Source organism: Oncorhynchus nerka, linkage group LG18 (assembly GCF_034236695.1).
Source record: "Oncorhynchus nerka isolate Pitt River linkage group LG18, Oner_Uvic_2.0, whole genome shotgun sequence".
Lineage (NCBI taxonomy): Eukaryota > Metazoa > Chordata > Actinopteri > Salmoniformes > Salmonidae > Oncorhynchus > Oncorhynchus nerka.
The window spans coordinates 60032613-60055630 of record NC_088413.1 but is presented as its reverse complement, the minus strand read 5'-3'; the positions used below and the strand labels follow the sequence as shown (position 1 = coordinate 60055630).

General features: G+C 43.0%; 1 protein-coding gene across 2 annotated transcripts in view; it reads left to right on the top strand.

Moving 5' to 3' along the window:
* Positions 1–20210, top strand: part of LOC115146251 (acid phosphatase type 7) — a 30160-nt gene extending 9950 nt beyond the window's left edge. For both annotated transcript variants that reach the window (XM_029688227.2, XM_029688228.2), the window contains 8 exons: positions 2689–2751; positions 3640–3754; positions 3957–4070; positions 4756–4822; positions 11333–11400; positions 11489–11560; positions 16678–16815; positions 16980–20210. In XM_029688227.2, coding sequence (XP_029544087.1) covers positions 2689–2751; positions 3640–3754; positions 3957–4070; positions 4756–4822; positions 11333–11400; positions 11489–11560; positions 16678–16815; positions 16980–17045 — 703 coding nt within the window. In that variant the 3' untranslated portion in view covers positions 17046–20210. The remainder of the gene's footprint in view (positions 1–2688; positions 2752–3639; positions 3755–3956; positions 4071–4755; positions 4823–11332; positions 11401–11488; positions 11561–16677; positions 16816–16979) is intronic.
* The last annotated feature ends 2808 nt before the right edge of the window (positions 20211–23018 follow it).

The window sequence follows — 23018 nt, the reverse complement described above, 5'->3', positions numbered from 1 at the left end:
CTGTTTTAGGAAGTTGTAATGATTCCCCTTTAGACATGCACATATATCATTCAGTATACCAAAACAAGGTCATATATTATTGGACCAAATAGAAGTGCTTTTATTACCCCTGTTCTATTTTCATTGTCCAGGGTCTCTTAAAATGTATATTGTTTTATGTATGAGGTAAGAGGTGTCCGCCCATAAGGAGACCTTGCGTCTCGTGTCCATCCAACAAACAGTCAGCTGCTTCCCTGCCTAGCCACCACAAGATGGGGGAATTAACCCATAACTGTGCTCCAGACTAAGTAGCTTTGACTCAGACATGCTGCTGCTCACAGCGTCTCCCAGTTCTGCATACGGCGGGACAACACTGTGGCTTCCTTTCTCAACCACCCAGAATGGTTTGGGATTAAGTATGTTACAGCATGAAAAGGATTATGTCAGAATCTCTGTTACAAATGGTGGACTGGTCAATTGTTACAGACCGTTCAATTATTGAGTTATTATTACCTTTGAATTTGACCATGTAATCTTGACCCCAATGTCGACTTATCCCATTAACTAGAGATTCTCTATGATCCTGATCTTTCCTTTAAATCTCTGATCAGAACTGTCTCTGGTTACCTAACTTTGCATTAACCCTGTCATCTGACCTCCAGCATCCATACTCACTCAGGTGGGCCGCTCTGTCCCTGTCTGCCTCTTACATAAGCCAGGAGAGCTATCAGACTCCCCCATCACTTCACCACATACCTTACTGGGTCGTTCCACCAATTCGGTGCCTTTTAAGAAGTGTAAGTTGGTTTTTTAAAAACTTTGGATTTCACCTAATTTTAACGTCCTGTCATAAAGAGCATATATTCAACTTAATAAAAAACATGTTTTCCCATCTCAAGAGGTTAAATAAAAAAAGGACTATAGTAAGTGCCTATTAAGTGACAAATAAAGTAGCATGGTTGACCGTAACAGGGTTGACGATTTCATCGTAAATCAGCCATAAATCCCCATGTGTGCAACCAGGGATGGGCATTTTAATGCAAGTTTCACACAAAAAAATGAAATTGTTAAAACATTTCTAGCCTGTTTATGGGTAACAGGGTTAATGTGTTATGCTTGACACACTCCATTTTCCACCACAAAACACCAGTAAATTGCCAAAAAAGTCATATGCTTTTACACTGTGATTTGACTACATATTCAATGTTTATTTTTATTCAAACGAGAGTTCAGTTCACGTGAAAGGGTTGACCATAAAATGAGGGACAGATGAATATGAATCACTAATCACAAGAAATAAATAATCATCTTCAGAAATGACTTTGTCAAAGCATCAAAGTAGCAAGGGCTTTACAATGGTGAAAATAGGGAGAAATGCTGGGGTTAAGTGGGTTAAAATCTTCCTAGAAGTTAGTGTTGACGGAGGGAAATAAAAAACACTTGAGCAAAGTCTTTATTCATAAAAAAAAAAATCTAATTTATTTTATTCTCCATGCAGTCTATATTAAAGGGCACTTTATTTAATATACTTTAACAGGCTTTTAAAATGAAATATTGGTGCACAATTTCTACTTAAAATATCAAAGGGATGCAAAAGACAGTCATTTTGTGGAATGACTCTACTGCTTTAACTGGAAGGAAGATTGGCTCCCAGTTTTATATGTGAAATTCAAATCTGTAAACCCCTAAAGACAGCTAGCTCTTGGCTTGGCCTGCCGTCGTTAGTGAACGTCTTCCTAGAAAGGCTTTTCCTTTCTGCATGCCGCTTGTTAACACAGGTTTGGCCCATTGAAATATTTAGGAAATGGCACGTGTTTGGGTGGGTGGATAGCACGCCTGCGACTGGTGCTCTCCAAGGCACAAGTCTCGGTTTGGGTGTCATTAGGGGAACCGGTTCGGTCTGTGTGTGTCCGGATCTGGTGGTTCTGGCACTATAATATTGATAAATGACCAGTGGTAGAGGTGGTGGCGTTGTAGGAAATACCGTCTGGTCGTATCCTGTCCTGTCTCTAGAGGTGACCACTTACAGACCTTGGCTGTAGCAGTGGACTAGTGTAATAAATGGCTGTATTCCATGCAGGTTTAAAGCAGATGCTTTACTTCTGTAGTCAAAGCTGGCTAGATAGGTCATCTCCATGAAGATTGTGACTCAAAGCTATTGTGAGTGTGGGAGAGGTAACGACCACGATTGGCTAGCAACTACAAAAAATGGCAGTGTCATTGTGTAATGAATCTTTCTATAGTATGTATTCTGAATTAGCTGTCTAAGATTAGCCTTGTTTATGTCACAAAGTGCAAATAACATGTTCTAAGATCTGGGTTGAGCAGGTGGTGTGAAAGACCAGACAATGGGGTTGTTTGATTCCAGTTTAACTTTGTCAATGCATTGTTTTACAAAAAATACACTTTAGGTTTCCAATATACATCAAGTTCAATTTATTTAAGTTCAGATTCAAGTCATTTAGCCAAATAAATTATCCACTTTTTGTTCAAACCAATGCAAAGTAATAATTTCAGTCAATTACACAAACCTAATAAACAGAAAGCGACCCAGTCCCAAAGCAGGTGTCTTGAGGGCGGACAAGGGAACCACATGATGATAGAACTAAGGTTTCTGGCACTAAATATCTCACCTGAGGTATTTAAGGCACCTAGATGGAACACTAAAGTCCATGCATCTCATTAGGCGAACCCGTTCTGTTTTCACAGCAACTTTTCCAACTACAGGAACCGCTTCAGCATGCCAGGACAGACTGAGAGTCTATGGTACAGGTAAGGGAGCATCTACCACACACACACTTACCCTCTACTGTATAGAAGTGGTCATTGATGAAAGTAAACTCACCCCCAAATGATTTGGCCAAAGAGAGGGGAGCTCTAGCTAGCATCCCCTTTGGAACACTTTGGTTCAGTCTGAGTGAAGGGGCTGACGGCACAAAGGAGCCATACATCCGATCTGTGGCAGGCTCATAACACACATGCCATTCTCTGAGGCAGTAAGATAATACCTCCTAGACCACAGACCTGCCCCTCACTCCCCTGGCTCAGGCTAAAGAAGGCCCCTTCTTTCCAGCACCTGCACAGCATGCAGGACTGGGGTGATGACTGAGGAGACAGACATGTATATGAGGGACACAAATGTTGCTAAGGATCCGCAAAAGACTATGGCCACGCCGAACCGCAAGCCACTGTGGCCCCCCTTGATGAGCTCAGATTCTTTGTCCCCCACCCCGATTAAAGTTGCCCATCCCTGCACTAAATCTTGTCCAATTTAGCTGTGAGCTAGCCACATACAGAATGGCTCTCTCCTGGTCCCCCACTCTGCCAGGCACCGTGCAATCATAGGGCTCTCACGGTCACTACCCACATCCCTTCCATTGGAAAACAAGATAGCTAGTAATGTTTGAGAGATTGTACCGTAAAATAGCAGTGATGACACAGCACTATTTTCTTTGTTTGTGCAATGTATCAAAAGGTAAAATGCATGCCATGTAGCCTATTACATAATGCAAGTTAGTTCAATTTTAATCTTTCACACGCTCCTTTGCAAATGTTCCTTTGGGGAAAGTATTTCACTATAGACTAAGTATGTGTCCCTATCAGTAGTTTGTTTACTTTGGATGGTCAAGGCTTTTGATCGTTTGTATGCTCTGTCCACAGCTGGAATGTAGGATCAGCCCATATCATTTCTCTCTCCACTGAGATCTACTTCTTTCTTGATTATGGTGTGGACCTCATCTTCAAGCAGTACGAGTGGCTTAAAAAGGACCTTGAGGTAAAGTACTTAATTTACAGTCCCAGTATTAGTGAAGCCATTTGTCGCATCTCTGGACAACTGAACCTGGCAGTGACAGTAATGCCCTTTTTAGTAGTATTTCTTGAGTAATAAACTTTGCTGTCCTAAACAGTACAAACACACACATGTGCGTGCACACACACAGCGATGTGACTCCTTCTCTTGTCTGATCCTCTCTCAGGAGGCCAACAAGCCAGAGAACCGAGCAGAGCGCCCCTGGATCATCACTATGGGACACAGACCCATGTACTGCTCTAACAACGACAAAGACGACTGCACCCAGTTTGAGAGTTATGTATGTATGGCACAAAACACCTCACTGATTAGAGAGAGAGGGGTGGATGATTATACCCTCTGTATTAGTTGTGATATTTAATAGTGTTCTTGGATGTAAGAATTAATTAATGTACAATTTGCTTTCAGCAAGTGAACTTCCACAGCAACTAGTGTTAATATGCACAGGGGTTTTAGTCTCTGACCAAATCTGAGCAACTAGCTGACTGGCCAAACATCCCCTGTACTGATCATAAGTGAAGTTTTACAAGCAGAAGTAACTCCCTGCTCCCCATCAGTGCAACTATTTATTCATTACATGTTGATTGCTGTTATTTTCTGACCAAGTAGGCTCTATCACTCTGTTAATATGCTTTATAACACTTGGCCCTGATTTACTTGACATGGCATTGGCAGATATATAAAGAACAGGTAGGCTGTATCCCAGAGAACTATTCTATGTTAAATACAAGCATTTACAGGATTTGTTTTCTGCGCTGTTGCTGGAGACATTAGTTGCCGTGTCTGACTAAAACTGTCAACGTCTGGCTACATTAATCCCTGAAGCACAGTTTCCATTCAGACCTGTTGCATTCAGCACTTGGCATGGGTAAGGAGTGACAGCCTGGCATGGACATGAGGGTGATATCTGATGACATTTCTGATCCTAATCCCAGCATGCTCTGTCTGTCTCTGCTCTGTTTCAGGTCCGCCTCGGACGGAATGACACAAAACCGCCAGCGCCAGGTCTGGAGGATCTATTATATCTATACGGTATGGTCTCCATTTTACACAACAGAACTGTGCTCTAAAGTTGTTACCGTCACAAATCTGTCCTCTCAGACAGACTAACGTCCCAGCACTCGGCTTGAACAGAGTAATCCAGCAACTTTTCCTTTATTACAAAAGCTGACCATTATCCAAATGTTTTTCAATGTTACATTTCTCTCGCTTGTTGGTTGTGTTTCTTGAGGGGAACCCTTATATTTAGTGCTCTTTGAATAGCAAACGTGAGTAAATAGGTAAAACATGAGGTATGTTCTATGGGGTTCATTAATTAAAATGGTCATAATGCACCTTTTCATGGCTATATTGTATAATGCAATGAAAAAGCCTGAGGATCCCGCAGTTGCTCATAGTCCTTTGTGTTGCTGTCAATAGTCTTTGTAGATAGGCTTGGGTGGTAGCCAGATTTTCAGACCGTTTCTGTACCATGCTGAAGTATATGGTATTACTGAATGTGCACACAAGGGGTGCTATTTAAACATGTATACAGTACCAGTCAAAAGTTTGGACACCTAAGGGTTTTTATTTATTTATCCTATTTTCTACATTGTAGCATAATAGTGAAGACATCAGAACTATGAAATAACACATGGAGTCATGTAGTAACCAAAAAATGTATTTGAGATTCTTGAAAGTAGCCACCCTTTGCCTTGATGACAGCTTTCCACACTCTTGCTATTCTCTCAACTAGCTTCATGAGGGAGTCACCTGGAATGCATTTAAATTAACAGATGTGCCTTGTTAAAAGTTAATTTGTGGAATTTCTTTGAGCCAATCAGTTGTTTTGTGACAAGGTAGGTTTGGTATACAGAAGATAGCCCTATTTGTTAAAAGACCAAGAACAGCTCAAATAAGCAAAGATAAATGACAGTCCATCATTACTTTAAAACATGGTCAGTCAATCCGGACAATTTCAAGAACTTTGAAAGTTTCTTCAAGTGCAGTCGTAAAAACCATCAATCTATAATCTATCTAACTAAAACTGGCTCTCATGACGACCGCCACAGGAGAGGAAGACCCAGAGTTACCTCTGCTGTAGAGATAAGTTCATTAGTTAGCTGCACCTCAACTTGCAGCCCAAATAAATGCTTCACAGAGATCAAGTAAGAAACATCTCGACATCAACTGTTCAGTGACTCAGGCCTTCATGTTTGAATTGCTGCAAAGAAACCACTACTAAAGGACACCAATAAGAAGAGACTTGCTTGGGCAAAGAAACACAAGCAATGGAGATTAGACTGGTGGAAATCTGTCCTTTGGAGGTGTATTGGTGTGGGGGTGCTTTGCTGGTGACATTGTTTGTGATTTTAAATAGTATTCAAGGCACACTTAACCAGCATGGCTAGCATAGCGATACGCCATCCCAACTGGTTTGCGCTTAATGGGACTATCATTTGTTTTTAAACCAGACAATGACCCAACACGCCTCCAGGCTGTGTAATGGCTATTTGACCAAGGAGAGATGGAGTGTGCATCAGATGACCTGGCCTCCACAATCACCCAACCTCAACCCAATTTAGATGGTTTGGGATGAGTTGGATCGCAGAGTGAAGGAAAAGCAGCCAACAAGTGCTCAGCATGTGTGGGAACTCCTTCAAGACTGTTGGAAAAGCATTCCAGGTGAATTTGGTTTTGAAAATGCCAGGAGTGTGCAAATCTGTCATCAGGGCAAAGGGTGGCTACTTTGAAGAATCTCAAATATAAAATATATTTTGATTTAACATTTTAGTTACTACATGATTCCATATGTGTTATTTCATAGTAGAACAATAGTAAAGTCATCAAAACTATGTAGAAAATAGTAAAACTAAAGAAACCCATGAATGAGTAGGTGTGTCCAAACTTTTGGCTGGTACTGTGTGTGTGTATTATTAGATAAGTATTCAACCCTGTGAGTCAATGCATGTTAGAATCACCGTTGGCAGTGATTGCTGCTGTGAATTTTTCTGGGCAAGTATCTAAGAGTTTTCCATACCTGGATTGTTCAACATTTGCTTTTTTTATGCTTCATGCTCTGTCAAATTGGTTGTTGAAAAAATGGCGCCAGAAGAAATGGCAGGAGTTTTACGGGCGGCAACCAATTGTGCTATGATGTGGGTTTTTTTTCTCATTATTTGTAACTTATTTTGTACACAATGTTTCTGCCACCATATTTTACGGTAAAAAAGAGCTTCTGGATATCAGGACAGCGATCACTCACCTCGGATTAGACAAAGATTTTGTCTTCAACAAGCAGGACGCACAGGACATGCTCCGAACACCCGACAATGCCAACATCCCAGTTATTGGCAAGAGGAAGAGACACAGGTACAGAGGACACAGAGCGGGGTACCTCGTAAGGATCCGCAGAAGGCGAGTGGGAAAGCTGCCGTTACCGTCAATATTACTCGCCAAAGTACAATCATTGGACAGTAAATTAGACGAGGTACGATCACGAATATCCTACCAACGGGTCATCAAAAACTGTAACATCTTATGTTTCACAGAATCGTGGCTGAATGATGACATGGCTATTCAGCTAGCGGGATATATACTGCACCGGCTAGATAGAACAGCACACTCCGGTAACACGAGGGGGGGGGGGTCTTTGCATATTTGTAAACGACAGCTGGTGCACAAAATCTAAGGAAGTCTCAGGATTTTGCTCGCCTCAAGTATCTTATGATCAACTGCAGACCAGACTATTTGCCAAGTTCTCATCTATACTTTTAGTGGCTGTTTATTTACCACCACAGATGGATGCTGGCACTAAGACCGCACTCAGTCAGCTGTTTTAAGGAAATAAGCAAACAGGAAACCACTCACCCAGGGGCTGAGCTCCTAGTGGCCGGAGACATTAATGCAACAGAACTTAAATCAGTTCTACCTAATTTCTATCAGCATGTTAAATATGCAACAAGAGGGGAAAAGATTCTAGATCATCTGTATTCCACACACAGAGACGCGTACAAAGCGCTCCCTCGCCCTTCATTTGGTCAATCTGACTACAATTCTATCCTCCTGATTCCTGCTTACAAACTCAAATTAAAGCAGGAAGCACCAGTGACTCGGTCTATAAAAAAGTGGTCAGATGAAGCAGATGCTAAACTGCACAGACTGGAACATGTTCCGGGATTCTTCCGATGGCATTGAGGAGTACACCACATCAGTCACTGGCTTTTTCAATAAGCGCATCGAGGACGTCGTCCCCACAGTGACTGTACACACATAATCCAACCAGAAGCCATGGATTACAGGCAACATTCGCACTGAGCTAAAGGGTAGAGCTGTCGCTTTCAAGGTGTGGGACTCTAACACGGAAGCTTATAAGAAATCTCACTATGCCCTCCAACGAACCATCAAACAGGCAAAGCGTCAATACAGGACTAAGATTGAATCGTACTACACCGGCTCCGACGCTCGTCTTATGTGGCAGGGCTTGCAAACCATTACAGATGACAAAGGGAAGCACAGCCGCGAGTTGCCCAGTGACACGAGTCTACCAGACAAGCTAAATTGCTTCTGTGCTCGCTTCGAGGCAAGCAACACTGAGGCATACATGAGAGCATCAGCTGTCCCGGACGACTGTGTTATCACGCTCTCTGTCGCCAACGTGAGTAGACCTTTAAACAGGTCAACATTCACAAGGCTGCAGAGCCAGATGGATTATCAGGATTTGTGCTCCGGGCATTTGCTGACAAACTGGCAGGTGTCACTGACATTTTCAACATGTCCCTGATTGAGTTTGTAATACCAAAATGTTTGAAGCAGACCACCATAGTCCCTGTGCCCAAGAACACTAAGGCAACCTACCTAAATGGCTACAGACCCTTGGCACTCACGTCCGTAGCCATGAAGTGCTTTGAAAGGCTGGTAATTGCTCACATCTACACCATTATCCCAGAAACCATAGACCCACTCCAATTTGCATACCTCCCCAACAGATCCACAGATGATGCAATCTCTATTGCACTCCACACTGCCCTTTCCCACCTGGACAAAAGGAACACCTACGTGAGAATGCTATTCATTGACTACAGCTCAGCGTTCAACACCATAGTACCCTCAAAACTCATCACTAAGCTAAGGATCCTGGGACTGAACAACTCCCTCTGCAACTGCATCCTGGACTTCCTGATGGGCAGCCCCCAGGTGGTGAGGGTAGGTAGCAACACATCTGCCACGCTGATCCTCAACACTGGAGCCCCTCAGGGGTGCGTGCTCAGTCCCCTCGTGTACTCCCTGTTCACCCACGATTGCGTGACCAGGCACGACTCCAACATCATCATTAAGTTTGCAGACGACACAACAGTGGTAGGCCTGATCACCGACAACGAGACAACCTATCCCTCAACTTAACCAAAACTAAGGAGATGATTGTGGACTACAGGAAAAGGAGGACCGAGCACGCCCCCATTATAATCGACGGGGTTGTAGTGGAGTAAGTTGAAAGCTTCAAGTTCCTTGGTGTCCACATCACCAACTAACTAGAACGGTCCAAACACACCAAGACTGTTGTGAAGAGGGCACGTCAAAGCCTATTCCCCCTCAGGAAACTAAAAAGATTTGGCATGGGTTCTCAGATCCTCAAAATGTTGTATCACTGCCTGGTATGGCAACTGCTCGGCCTCTGACAGCAAGGCACTACAGAGTGTAGTGCGTACGGCCCAGTACATCACTGGGGCTAAGCTGCCTGCCATCCAGGACCTCTACCCCAGGCAGTGTCAGAGGAAGGTCCTAAAAATTGTCAAAGACCCCAGTCATAGACTGTTCGCTCTACTACCGCATGGCAAGCAGTACCAGAGCGCCAAGTCTAGGACCAAAAGGTTTCTCAACAGCTTCCCAAGCCATATGACTCCTGAACAGGTAATAAAATGGCTACCTGGACTATTTGCATTGTGTGCCTCCCCCAACCCCTCTTTTACGCTGCTGCTTCTCTCTGTTTATCATATATGCCTGGTCACTTTAACTATACATTCATGTACATACTCCCTCAATTGGCCCGACTAACCTGTGCCCCTGCACATTGGCTACCCGGACTATCTGCATTGTGTCCTGCCACCCACCACCCGCCAACCCCTCTTTTACGCTACTGCTACTCTTTGTTTATCATATATGTGTAGTCACTTTAACCGTGCCTACATGTACATACTACCTCAATCAGCCTGACTAACTGGTGCCTGTATATTGCCACGCTACTGTTATTTTTCACTGCCTTTACTGTTGTTTTTATTTCTTTACTTATTGTTCACCTAATACCTTTTTTTTTACTTAAAAATTATCTTCACTCTCTTGGTGAGCAAATCCAGTTTAGATTTGGCCTTGTTTTAGGTTATTTTCCTGCTGAAAGGTGAATTAATCTCCCCGTGTCTGGTGGAAACCTGGTTCAGTCTACTTTTCTTGTAGGATTTTTGCCTGGAACAACTCCCCAGTCCTTAACAATTACAAGCATACCCATAACATGATGCAGCCACCACTATGCTTGAACATATAGAGTGGTACTCGGTAATGTATTGGATTTGCCCCAAACATAACAGTTTGTATTCAGGACAAAAAGGGAATTGCTTTGCCACATTTTCTTTGCGGTACTACTTTAGTGCCTTGTTGTGACAAGGATGCATGTTTTAATAAAATAATTGATTCTATACAGGTTTCCTTTCACTCTGTCAATTAGGTTAGTTTTGTAGAGTAACTACAATGTTGATCCATCCTCAGTTTTCTCCTATCACAGCCATTAAAATCTAACTGTTTTAAAGTCACCCTTGACCTCAAGGTGAAATCCGTAAGTGGTTTCCTTCCTCTCCGGCAACTGAATTAGGGAGGACTCCTGTATCTTTGTCGTGACTGGGTGTATTGATGCACCATCCAAAGTAGAATTAATTGCTTCACCTTGCTTAAAAGTATATTCAATGTCTGTTTTTCAAATCTTTATCCATCTACAAGGTTTCCTTTTTGGCGAGGCATTGGAAAACCTCAATGGTCTTTGTGGCTCAATCTGTTTTTGAAATGTACTGCTTGACTGAAGGACCTTACAGATAATTATATGTATGGGGTACAGAGATGAGGTATTCATGTTATTGCACACTCTTTGCAACTTACTGAATGTGACTTAAGTACATTTTTAATCCTGAATTGATTTAGGCTTGCCATAAGATAAGAAAGAGGTTGAATTATTATTGACTCAAGGCTTTTCATTTGACATTTGTGAACCTTTCTAAAAATGTAATTACACTTTGACATTATACAGACTGTGCACCTGCAATTTGATGAGTGGAAAGAGGCATCGGTTACAAAACACCTTAACATAATTCCACTGACATTATGGGATATTGTTAAAAAATAATAATAATAATAATAATTAATCTGGATGTAACACAACAAAATGTGGAATGTCAAGGCTGTGGTATTTGTATTTTTTTCAGTATTGAAAATCATGCCATATGTATATTGCCCAGGCTTATACTAGGTAAGTACTGCATCAAAAATGGTCATATCAACTAATGCGACGTCTTTTTCCAGGAGTGGACCTGGAGCTGTGGGCCCATGAACACACATATGAGAGGTTGTGGCCTGTCTATGGCTACAAGGTCAGTTCCCATGTGAATAATCACTACATCACACACTCTCCATGTCATCAGTGTTTTGTCTGAAGAGCCTTTAATGTTCCTCTTCCAGGTCTTCAATGGGAGCATCGAACAGCCTTATGTAAACCCCAAAGCCCCAGTACATATCATCACAGGCTCTGCTGTAAGTAGACCACTGCTTTGACCACTCCTTTTTCAGTCAATGGGGGGTGGTGTGCTGTGGTGTATAAATACACATGAATAAATGCACACATGAGTTGGTCATCCCCATATAAGAGTGGTGTCAGGACCGCACCAGAGCGAGCCTCAGTCCTGTTCCGAATGTCAGATGCCTGAGGATGAGCTTTAGGGAGGCATGTTGCTCTCCAGAATGAACCTTTGACTGAAAATGGGACACTATAGACTATCAAAGGACAGTGCTTAGTGAAAGTCTACACAGCCTTGCAGTTTTAATATTTTGCTACCTAAAATTTCTGTCTGGATTTTTTCACTGATCTATACAACCTCCACATTTTCCAAGTAAAATACTTTTTCTGAAATAACAAGTCTTAATTGCAAAGGTCTTCACACCCCTTGCTGAGGTACATCTAAATAAGTTTAGGAGAAAATATTTTCATACAAAATCATATTTGTTGAATGAGGTCTATCTGTTTGCAAAAGTAGTGGTTCTCATGATTTTAGTTCTTGTGTCTAAGTTCCCTTGGTTAGTGAATGTCTAACAATTTAACCGCAAAGCCACCAATGAGCTTTAAAAGCATGTCTGGGATACATTTTTAAACAGGAATAGATCAGGGGAGGATAAGAAATGATTCCAATAACTTTTTGGCCTAAATTTAAAACCTTCAGGTTTGGATTAAAAGGATCGGACCCTTTTTTCAGTTTTCACCTAAAATGACATACGCAAATCTAACTGCCTGTAGCTCAGGACCTGAAGCAAGGATATGCATATTCTTGATACCATTTGAAAAGAAATACTTTGAAGTTTGTGGAAATGTGAAATTAATGTAGGAGAATAACACATTAGATCTGGTAAAAGATAATACAAAGAGGAAAAAAACAAGGTTTTTTGTGTACCATCTTTGAAACGCAAGAGGCCATAATGTATTATTCCAGCCCCGGTGCCATTTAGATTTTGGCCACTAGATGGCAGCAGTGTATGTGCAAAGTTTTAGACTTATCCAATGAACCATTGCATATCTGTTCATAATGTTGTATCAAGACTGCCCAAATGTGCCTAATTGGTTTATTAATACATTTTCAAATTCATAACTGTGCACTCTTCTCAAACAATGGCATAGTATTCTTTCACTAATAGCTACTGTTAATTGGACAGTGCAGTTAGATTAACAAGAATTTAAGCTTTCTGCCCATATGAGATATGTCTGTCCTGGGAATTTTTTTGTTACTTACTACCTCATGCTAATCATATTAGCCTACATTAGCGCACACCGATCCCGTAGAGGCTAAATCCAATATAACATATCAGAGTGAAATCCTCTGTATTTTCAACTATTGTGGTGGCAGCATCATCAAATCAAATGTTATTTGTCACATACACATGGTTAGCAGATGTTAATGCGAGTGTAGTGAAATGCTTGTGCTTCTAGTTCCGACAATGCAGTAATAACCAACAAGTAATCTAACTAACAATTCCAAAACTACTGTCTTATACACAGTGTAAGGGGATAAAGAATATGTACATAAAGATATATGAATGAGTGATGGTACAGAGCAGCATAGGCAAGATACAGTAGATGGTATCGAGTACAGTATATACATATGAGATGAGTATGTAAACAAAGTGGCATAGTTAAAGTGGCTAGTGATACATGTATTACGTAAGGATGCAGTAGATGATATAGAGTACAGTATATACGTATGCATATGAGATGAATAATGTAGGGTATGTAACATTATATTAGGTAGCATTGTTTAAAGTGGCTAGTGATATATTTTACATCATTTCCCATCAATTCCCATTATTAAAGTGGCTGGAGTTGTGTCAGTGTGTTGGCAGCAGCCACTCAATGTTAGTGGTGGCTGTTTAACAGTCTGATGGCCTTGAGATAGAAGCTGTTTTTCAGTCTCTCGGTCCCAGCTTTGATGCACCTGTACTGACCTCGCCTTCTGGATGATAGCGGGCAGTGGCTCGGGTGGTTGTTGTCCTTGATGATCTTTATGGCCTTCCTGTAACATCGGGTGGTGTAGGTGTCCTGGAGGGCAGGTAGTTTGCCCCCGGTGATGCTTTGTGCAGACCTCACTACCCTCTGGAGAGCCTTACGGTTGTGGGCGGAGCAGTTGCCGTACCAGGCGGTGATACAGCCCGCCAGGATGCTCTCGATTGTGCATCTGTAGAAGTTTGTGAGTGCTTTTGGTGACAAGCCGAATTTCTTCAGCCTCCTGAGGTTGAAGAGGCGCTGCTGCGCCTTCTTCACGATGCTGTCTGTGTGAGTGGACCAATTCAATTTGTCTGTGATGTGTATGCCGTAGGAACTTAAAACTTGCTACCCTCTCCACTACTGTTCCATCGATGTGGATAGGGGGGTGTTCCCTCTGCTGTTTCCTGAAGTCCACAATCATCTCCTTAGTTTTGTTGACGTTGAGTGTGAGGTTATTTTCCTGACACCACACTCCGAGGGCCCTCACCTCCTCCCTGTAGGCCGTCTCGTCGTTGTTGGTAATCAAGCCTACCACTGTTGTGTCGTCCGCAAACTTGATGATTGAGTTGGAGGTGTGCGTGGCCACGCAGTCGTGGGTGAACAGGGAGTACAGGAGAGGGCTCAGAACGCACCCTTGTGGGGCCCCAGTGTTGAGGATCAGCGGGGTGGAGATGTTGTTGCCTACCCTCACCACCTGGGGGTGGCCCGTCAGGAAGTCCAGTACCCAGTTGCACAGGGCGGGGTCGAGACCCAGGGTCTCGAGCTTGATGACGAGTTTGGAGGGTACTTTGGTGTTGAATGCCGAGCTGTAGTCGATGAACAGCATTCTCACATAGGTATTCCTCTTGTCCAGATGGGTTAGGGCAGTGTGCAGTGTGGTTGAGATTGCATCGTCTGTGGACCTATTTGGGCGGTAAGCAAATTGGAGTGGGTCTAGGGTGTCAGGTAGGGTGGAGGTGATATGGTCCTTGACTAGTCTCTCAAAGCACTTCATGATGACGGAAGTGAGTGCTACGGGGCGGTAGTCGTTTAGCTCAGTTACCTTAGCTTTCTTGGGAACAGGAACAATGGTTGCCCTCTTGAAGCATGTGGGAACAGCAGACTGGTATAGGGATTGATTGAATATGTCTGTAAACACACCGGCCAGCTGGTCTGCGCATGCTCTGAGGGCGCGGCTGGGGATGCCGTCTGGGCCTGCAGCCTTGCGAGGGTTAACACGTTTAAATGTCTTACTCACCTCGGCTGCAGTGAAGGAGAGTCCGCATGTTTTCGTTGCAGGCCGTGTCAGTGGCACTGTATTGTCCTCAAAGCAGGCAAAAAAGTTATTTAGTCTGCCTGGGAGCAAGACATCCTGGTCCGTGACTGGGCTGGTTTTCTTCTTGTAGTCCGTGATTGACTGTAGACCCTGCCACATACCTCTTGTGTCTGAGCCGTTGAATTGAGATTCTACTTTGTCTCTATACTGACGCTTAGCTTGTTTGATAGCCTTGCGGAGGGAATAGCTGCACTGTTTGTATTCGGTCATGTTACCAGTCACCTTGCCCTGATTAAAAGCAGTGGTTCGCGCTTTCAGTTTCACGCGAATGCTGCCATCAATCCACGGTTTCTGGTTAGGGAATGTTTTAATCGTTGCTATGGGAACGACATCTTCAACGCACATTCTAATGAACTCGCACACCGAATCAGCGTATTCGTCAATGTTGTTATCTGACGCAATACGAAACATATCCCAGTCCACGTGATGGAAGCAGTCTTGGAGTGTGGAGTCAGCTTGGTCGGACCAGCGTTGGACAGACCTCAGCGTGGGAGCTTCTTTTTTTAGTTTCTGTCTGTAGGCAGGGATCAACAAAATGGAGTCGTGGTCAGCTTTTCCGAAAGGAGGGCGGGGCAGGGCCTTATATGCGTCGCGGAAGTTAGAGTAACAATGATCCAAGGTTTTTCCACCCCTGGTTGCGCAATCGATATGCTGATAAAATTTAGGGAGTCTTGTTTTCAGATTAGCCTTGTTAAAATTCCCAGCTACAATGAATGCAGCCTCCGGATAAATGGATTCCAGTTTGCAAAGAGTCAAATAAAGTTCGTTCAGAGCCATCGATGTGTCTGCTTGGGGGGGGATATATACGGCTGTGATTATAATCGAAGAGAATTCTCTTGGTAGATAATGTGGTCGACATTTGATTGTGAGGAATTCTAAATCAGGTGAACAGAAGGATTTGAGTTCCTGTATGTTTCTCCCATCACACCATGTCTCGTTAGCCATAAGGCATACGCCCCCGCCCCTCTTCTTACCAGAAAGATGTTTGTTTCTGTCGGCGCGATGCGTGGAGAAACCCGCTGGCTGCACCGCCTCCGATAGCGTCTCGCCAGTGAGCCATGTTTCCGTGAAGCAAAGAACGTTACAGTCTCTGATGTCCCTCTGGAATGCTACCCTTGCTCGGATTTCTTCAACCTTGTTGTCAAGAGACTGGACATTGGCGAGAAGAATGCTAGGGGGTGGTGCACGATGTGCCCGTCTCCGGAGTCTGACCAGAAGACCGCCTCGTTTCCCTCTTTTTCGGAGTCGTTTTTTTGGGTCGCCGCATGGGATCCATTCCGTTGTCCTGGTTGAAAGGCAGAACACAGGATCCGCGTCGCGAAAATCATATTCTTGGTCGTACTGATGGTGAGTTGACGCTGATCCTATATTCAGTAGTTCTTCTCGACTGTATGTAATGAAACCTAAAATGACCTGGGGTACTAATGTAAGAAATAACACGTAAAAAAACAAAAAACTGCATAGTTTCCTAGGAACGCGAATCGAGGCGGCCATCTCTGTCGGCGCCGGAAGTAAGGTGTTACGGGTATGCTTGTCACCAGGAGGGACTGAGTTTGTCATGATCAAAATAAATATGAAAGTAGCAAAGCCCAGGTAAAAAGTTAAAGGAGAACCTTCTAAATATCTAACCCTGCTGGACAATTTGGTTTTACTGTAGAAAATGTTCTTTAGGGGGAAGAAAATGTTATGTAATCCTTTTTTTCTTCTTTTCTTTTTAACTTCAAGTCAGCTAAATCTATGCTGTGCAAGGGGTGTTTAGACTTTCACTAGGCACTGTAGGACGGCTTGTGTCTATGGTCTTTTCAGGGCTGCCGTGAGAATCATGATCCGTTCGTCCCTAATCCGAGGGACTGGAGTGCCTTCCGCAGTACAGATTATGGATACACCCGCATGCAGGTGCACAACACCACCCATCTGTACCTGGAGCAGGTCTCCGATGACCAGGTGAGCAGAGAGGGAAGTCCTCAGTTCTATAACTATGAAATGAATGATCTTCTCCAATCTCTTACTGATATGTAATACACTTCATGGGGAAAAAACAAGTCATTGCACTGTTCATTCAGTTTTGTTGGCTCAGTGATAAAGGAGAGTGCCTCTTTGTCGTTCAGTATGGTAAGGTGATCGACAGCATCTGGGTGGTGAAGGAAAAACACGGCTTCTCAGCCTGGTTCTGAAGACCCCAAGAAACCCAGCCAATCAAATCAACATCTCTTCTCAGGAAATGCACTTTGAAACATAATCATGGTGAACTGCACTGTTGACTGCTATCAAACCAATCATAGGAAAATTATTATTTTCCAAATAATGGATATCTTTGCACACAGGCCCATCCGTGGAGGACCATTAGGGATTAGACACATGTTTCAGATTGGGAAGAAAAGCGAATCTTCAGATTTCAAACTGTCTGCTCATATTTATGCTGTCTACTGTTGGTTATTCAAGAATCAAGATGAAATCAGTGAATTAGCTGAGCACATTGGGAGAGGCCCAAACCTGAGGTGACAGTTATTTTATACAGTAGATCACAATCATATCTCTGTACATCTTAGTTTCATTCAAATGGGCACAATGTGGTTAGTTTCCCCTGACAAATGGTTGTCAGGGGCCTACATTTTATAACAGTCTACTCATATTGCTACCTAGATTTGTATGTATCTGATAAATGTTTAACATAAAAAATGTATATTGTTAGTGAGAAAGGAACAAACAAACGGATGTTTAAAGCACCATTAGAAAAATGCTATGATTCAATGTAAATCGTCTCATTTTACTGTCTTGTTAAGAATGGTACTGTAAAACAAGGCATCAGACTTAACTATATCAATCAATCCTGTCTTTCCAAGTGTATGTCAGTTTCTCCAGAAGTAGCAGGCACCTGGCAGGCCACCTCAAACAAATGGGCTTCTTTAACTCAACCTGCCCTCAGTCCTCACAGGCACACTAAGGGATAGTACCACCAGGCCATATCCTATCTGCTGCACCAAGCACGTTTTCCACTGGCCAAGAACTGGAAATATGTTTAAAAGATCAAGTCTCTCATCATTCCATCAAGATGACTGATCCTTACTTGGCGAATCTAAAACGCTGCAGCCTCAGTTGACTTGTCCAACACAACAACAGTCAGGAGCTGCATGCTGACTGGGATGGTTACTGGCAGCCCACCAGCCCAACTCAATGTGTGTTTGAGCTAACAGACTCCAGCTGTTAAAATGCAGTATACGACAAAATAGGTACTGTATCGTAACCCGTACATAACCATTCTGCCAAGTGAATAAATAAAGTCCCTGTAAATTGAAAAGGTTTTACAACTCGTCACCTGGATCAATGTCCAAATGTTTAAAAAAGGAAGTCACCCATTGCACACATGCAGTGGCTGCTGCGTTACTGGTGGTATTCAGTCACTAATGAAGTCAGTACACGTAGGAGGTTGTTAATTTACTGAGCCTAACAGTAGCTCAGAGAGTTAGAGGTCGTCTGAGGCCTGGGTCATTTAACAGTACGTGCCCATTTCCTAGCCTAGCGCGCATGCCTCCTGTTAATTGCCAGTTTTACTACCTTACATTATCTGTCTTTGGTTGCAACACTCACTACCGAGTTCCACACTGCCTCTGGAAGCACTGTTTGTCGGGAGCTTCATGAAATGGGCTGATAGGGCCGAGCAGCACACAAGCCTAAGATCGCCAAGCGTCGGCTGGAGTGGTGTAAAGCTCGCCGCCATTGGACTCGTGCAGTGGAAACGTGTTCTCTGGATTCTTTTTTTTTCAACCTTTTATTTAACTAGGCAAGTCAGTTAAGAACAAATTCTTATTTTCAAAGACGGCCTAGGAACAGTAGGTTAACTGCCTGTTCAAGGGCAGAATGACAGATTTGTACAATTTTGAACTTGCAACCTTCCGGTTACTAGTCCAACGCTCTAACCACTAGGTTACCCTGCCGGATTGATGAATCACGCTTCACTATCTGGCAGTTCAATGGACAAATCTGGATTTGGTGGATGCCAGGATAATGCCTCCTGCCCCAATGCATAAAGTTTGCTGGAGGAGGAATAATGGTCTGGGAATATTTTTCATGGTTCGGGCTAGGCCCCTTAGTTCCAGTGAAGGGAAATCTTAACATTACAGCATACAATGACATTCTAGATGATTCTGTGCTTCCAACTTTGTGCCAAAAGTTTGGGGAAGGGCCTCTCCTGTTTCAACATGACAATGCCCCCTTGCACAAAGCAAAGTTCACACAGAAATGGTTTGTCAAGATCGCTGTGGAATAATTTGACTGGCCTGCACAGAACCCTGACCTCAACCCCATCGAACACCTTTGGGATGAATTGGAACACCGACTGCGAACTAGGCCTAATTGCCCAACATCAGTGCCTGACCTCACTAATGCTCGTGGCTGAATGGAAGCAAGTCCCCGCAGCAATGTGGAAATCCTTATCAGAAGAGTGGAGGCTGTTATAACAATAGGGGGTAAAAACTCCATATTAATGAATGTTTGAAGAGCAGGTGTCCACATACTTTTGGTCATGTAGCGTATTTCAGTCATAGTAAGTACATTTTACCTCAATAAAGTAGCTAGTAGTTTAAGTCAGTGCTAATAAGAAAAGAAAAGAAGTGTGCATGTTAGTTAACAAAAAGGCAAAGGCGTTAAAAAATATATATATTGGGGGGGAGTGCTGTGGGATTATTTAAGATACTCTGAAGATAAAAGACCCCTATGCCACTGTGTTCCTGTCCTTTGACCCTTTATCCGGTATATTGCGGAGACCCTGTTGCGTGTGCTGAGGTGCACAGGGTACAATTTGTCGGGTGGAGGGGGACTGGTTGACTTGCTGTAAATGTATATCTTGAGACATTGTGTTTGTTTACTATGATTGATGACCACCATTTATAATCCTAGAAAGCTCTGCTGTTTTCCCTCTCAATCATCTAACCGTAATGTATATTACATGAGAGGACAATACATAGATCTCATTTCAGCAGAGGGGGCTGCTTTGTAAGCACAAAGTGCATGCTGTTAATGAGTGTATCACATGGTATTCACGTTTGTCTGTTGTTGACTTCATGTGTTTTTGTGAAAAATGTATCCCTTTCTAGGAAAAAACTAGCAAGGAGAAAATAACATGTCACTTCAGATTGCATGCCTATTTGTGAAATACGATGTGCTTATTAATGTCTATGGCAGAGATAGCAGGTTTGCGGTTAAAAGTCCTTTGTTGACCGAAGTAATTATTTCTGTATCTTGAACAGAGATGTTATTTTCTTGTGTGTCCGGCCATAATTTTGAATTGGTGGAATGTGCACTTTTACTTGGCAAAATAAAAGCAAGCTGGTTTGGCATAACAGAGTCTTTGATCAGACACTAAAGACACTTTTAAATCCACCACTCCTAGTCCATGTTAGTATAGTGTGTTAGTAAAGTTGCTGTTTCCTTTGCCCTGCAGTATAAGAAGTCAAGGAGACCTATTGCCTTTCCTAGATAGGCTGACGGTTCCACGTAGCCTATAGGAAGTAGAGGTTGACCCTGCTCTTTGGCTTGTCTCAAATGAACACAATGGAATTCACCTTGTTCGTCCTAATCAGATTGCATGGCCCTGGGAACTATTAACAGGCCTTGCTCTGGGTTATGATGATATAGCACAGGATGTAGTACCTCCATTGTACCATCCAGGTCATGACCTTCCTGTAGTCTTCAAGGTAACATATCTACTTCCATCATCACTCATTTTACCACTACAAGGTCATTAGTAATGACACATCTATACCCAAATAGTTGTCCTCTGGAGGCTGATGGGTTTAATAGTCTCCAGAGTGATGACCACGTAGAGACTCACGTGAGACTGGAAAGAAAACGTCTCCTTCTATTCAAAACAGCCGTCAAGAATCCCTGGTAGAACACTCTAAACTCTCCTCAGAATGGCACTGCGGTTAGTCCTCACTGTTTATCTATTTCCAAAAGAGTAAAGTAGTCCCTTCAACATCAAATTCCCCCTCGAGAGTCAACGTCTGTGTGGTATTTTTGCTCCACAGGAGATCAAGAGGAGAGCTGCTTGATCCAAGGATAGCCTGCTGCCATCCTCTCTGTGGACTTGGACTTGAACATTTTTAATGAATTCAAGCTCTCAGATGTTCCGTGAAGAAATGTAATCAAATCAGAACACTCAGTGTGCTTCCACAACCACAATGCAAGAGATACAGATGTAGGATCTTAATTTGATCACTCTTTTGTTGCTGAGAATTTTACTCCCCAGCAGGAAATGCAAACTTGTAGTATATTCAATGTTTAAAAAGGTTTCTAAAGTTTGTAATATTGACTTTAAAATGTAAGACTTGATTTGCCCTACAAAGAAGTTATTGTATCAACCCCAACAAAGAATCCACATCATAATTCACATTTCCTGTTGCTGCAGGATTATTTTCTGTTTCTGTAGCAAACTGGCTCAAATTAAGATCCTATATCTGTATGAGAGATATTTTCCCTCTGCCCCTTATAAAGAGCCCAGGCTGGTATGCAGCGCTGCACATCTCCCCACATTCCTGCTGTAGATCTTCTCTTAATAACAATACCACTGATTTACAGGACCCAAGAATGTGGTGTCAACAGGAGGAGCGCAGCACGAAAAGCTAACCTCCATAGTAAATCTGAAACAAACACAACACAGGGCTCAGCGCTGGAAAAACGCTATGGCAGTCCTGTGTTTTTTCGTCTCGCACAACATGTGTAAGCAAAGTGTCACATTCCAACACATGGGCTCAGATTGTCTGGTTGCAACTCACATCATCAGAATGGGGTGTCAGATGGACAGTTTCAAAAGGTGACCTCCTTTGATCGATTGCTGTATACACATGTACTATAAGTAGTTACCACCACCAGAATTCATTGTAGAGGTCCCTGTTTGACTGAAAGATACCTTGAGTGTGTGTACAATTAAGATGGAATCAATGTCAATACACTAATACACCTCATGTTAACTGAAAAGGTACTACCATAGCTTACTTCTGAGCTATTTCATACCAAATGAGACCATGCATATATTAGTATAGCATATATGTACTGTGTATGATCCTTTGCAGATAGCTAACTGTTAGCTTGCCTGCCCTGGTCTGCTAACTGCTAGCTCCTGCTAACTGCTTGCTTGCTAACTCGGTCTGCTAACTGCTAGCTTGCCAGCCCCGGTCTGCTAACTGCTAGCTTGTTTAGCCCCGGCCTACTAACTGTTAGCGTGTTAGCATCGGCCTGCTAACTGTCTGAATCGCCGTGTCCCCAGTCAGCCCAACCACTCACTGGACCCATATGTTCACTTGGCTACGCATGCCTCTCTAATATCAATATGCCTCGTCCATTACTATCCTGGTTAGTGATTACTGTCTTATTTCACTGTAGAGCCTCTAGCCCTGCTCAATATGCCTTAACCAACCATGTTGTCCCACCTCCTACATATGCGATGACATCACCTGGTTTAAACGTCTCTAGAGACTATATCTCTCTCATCATTACTCAATGCCTAGGTTTACCTCCAATGTACTCACATCATACCTTACCTTTGTCTGTACACTATGCATTGAATCTATGCTATCGTGCCCAGAAACCTGCTCCTTTTACTCTCTGTTCCGAACGTGCTAGACGGCCAGTTTGTATAGCATTTAGCCGTACCCTTATCCTACTTCTCCTCTGTTCCCCTGGTAATGTATAGGTTAATCCAGGTCCTGCAGTGCCTAGCTCCACTCCCACTCCCTAGGTGCTCTCATTTGTTGACTTCTGTAACCGCAAAAGCCTTGGTTTCATGCATGTTAACATTAGTAACCTACTCCCTAAGTTTGTTTTACTCACTGCTTTAGCACACTCTGCCAACCTGGATGTCTTAGCCATGTCTGAATCCTGGCATAGGAAAACCACCAACAACCCTGAAATCTCCATCGCTAACTATAACATTTTCCCCCAAGATAGAACTGCTAAATGGGGCGGTGTTGCAATCTACTGCAAAGATAGCCTGCAGAGTTCTGTATTACTATCCAAGTCTGTACCCAAACAATTCGAGCTTCTACTTCTAAAAATTCTCCTTTCCAGAAACAAGTCTCTCAATGTTGCTGCTTGCTATAGACCTCCCTCTGCCCCTAGCTGTGCCCTCGATACCATATGTGATTGCCCCC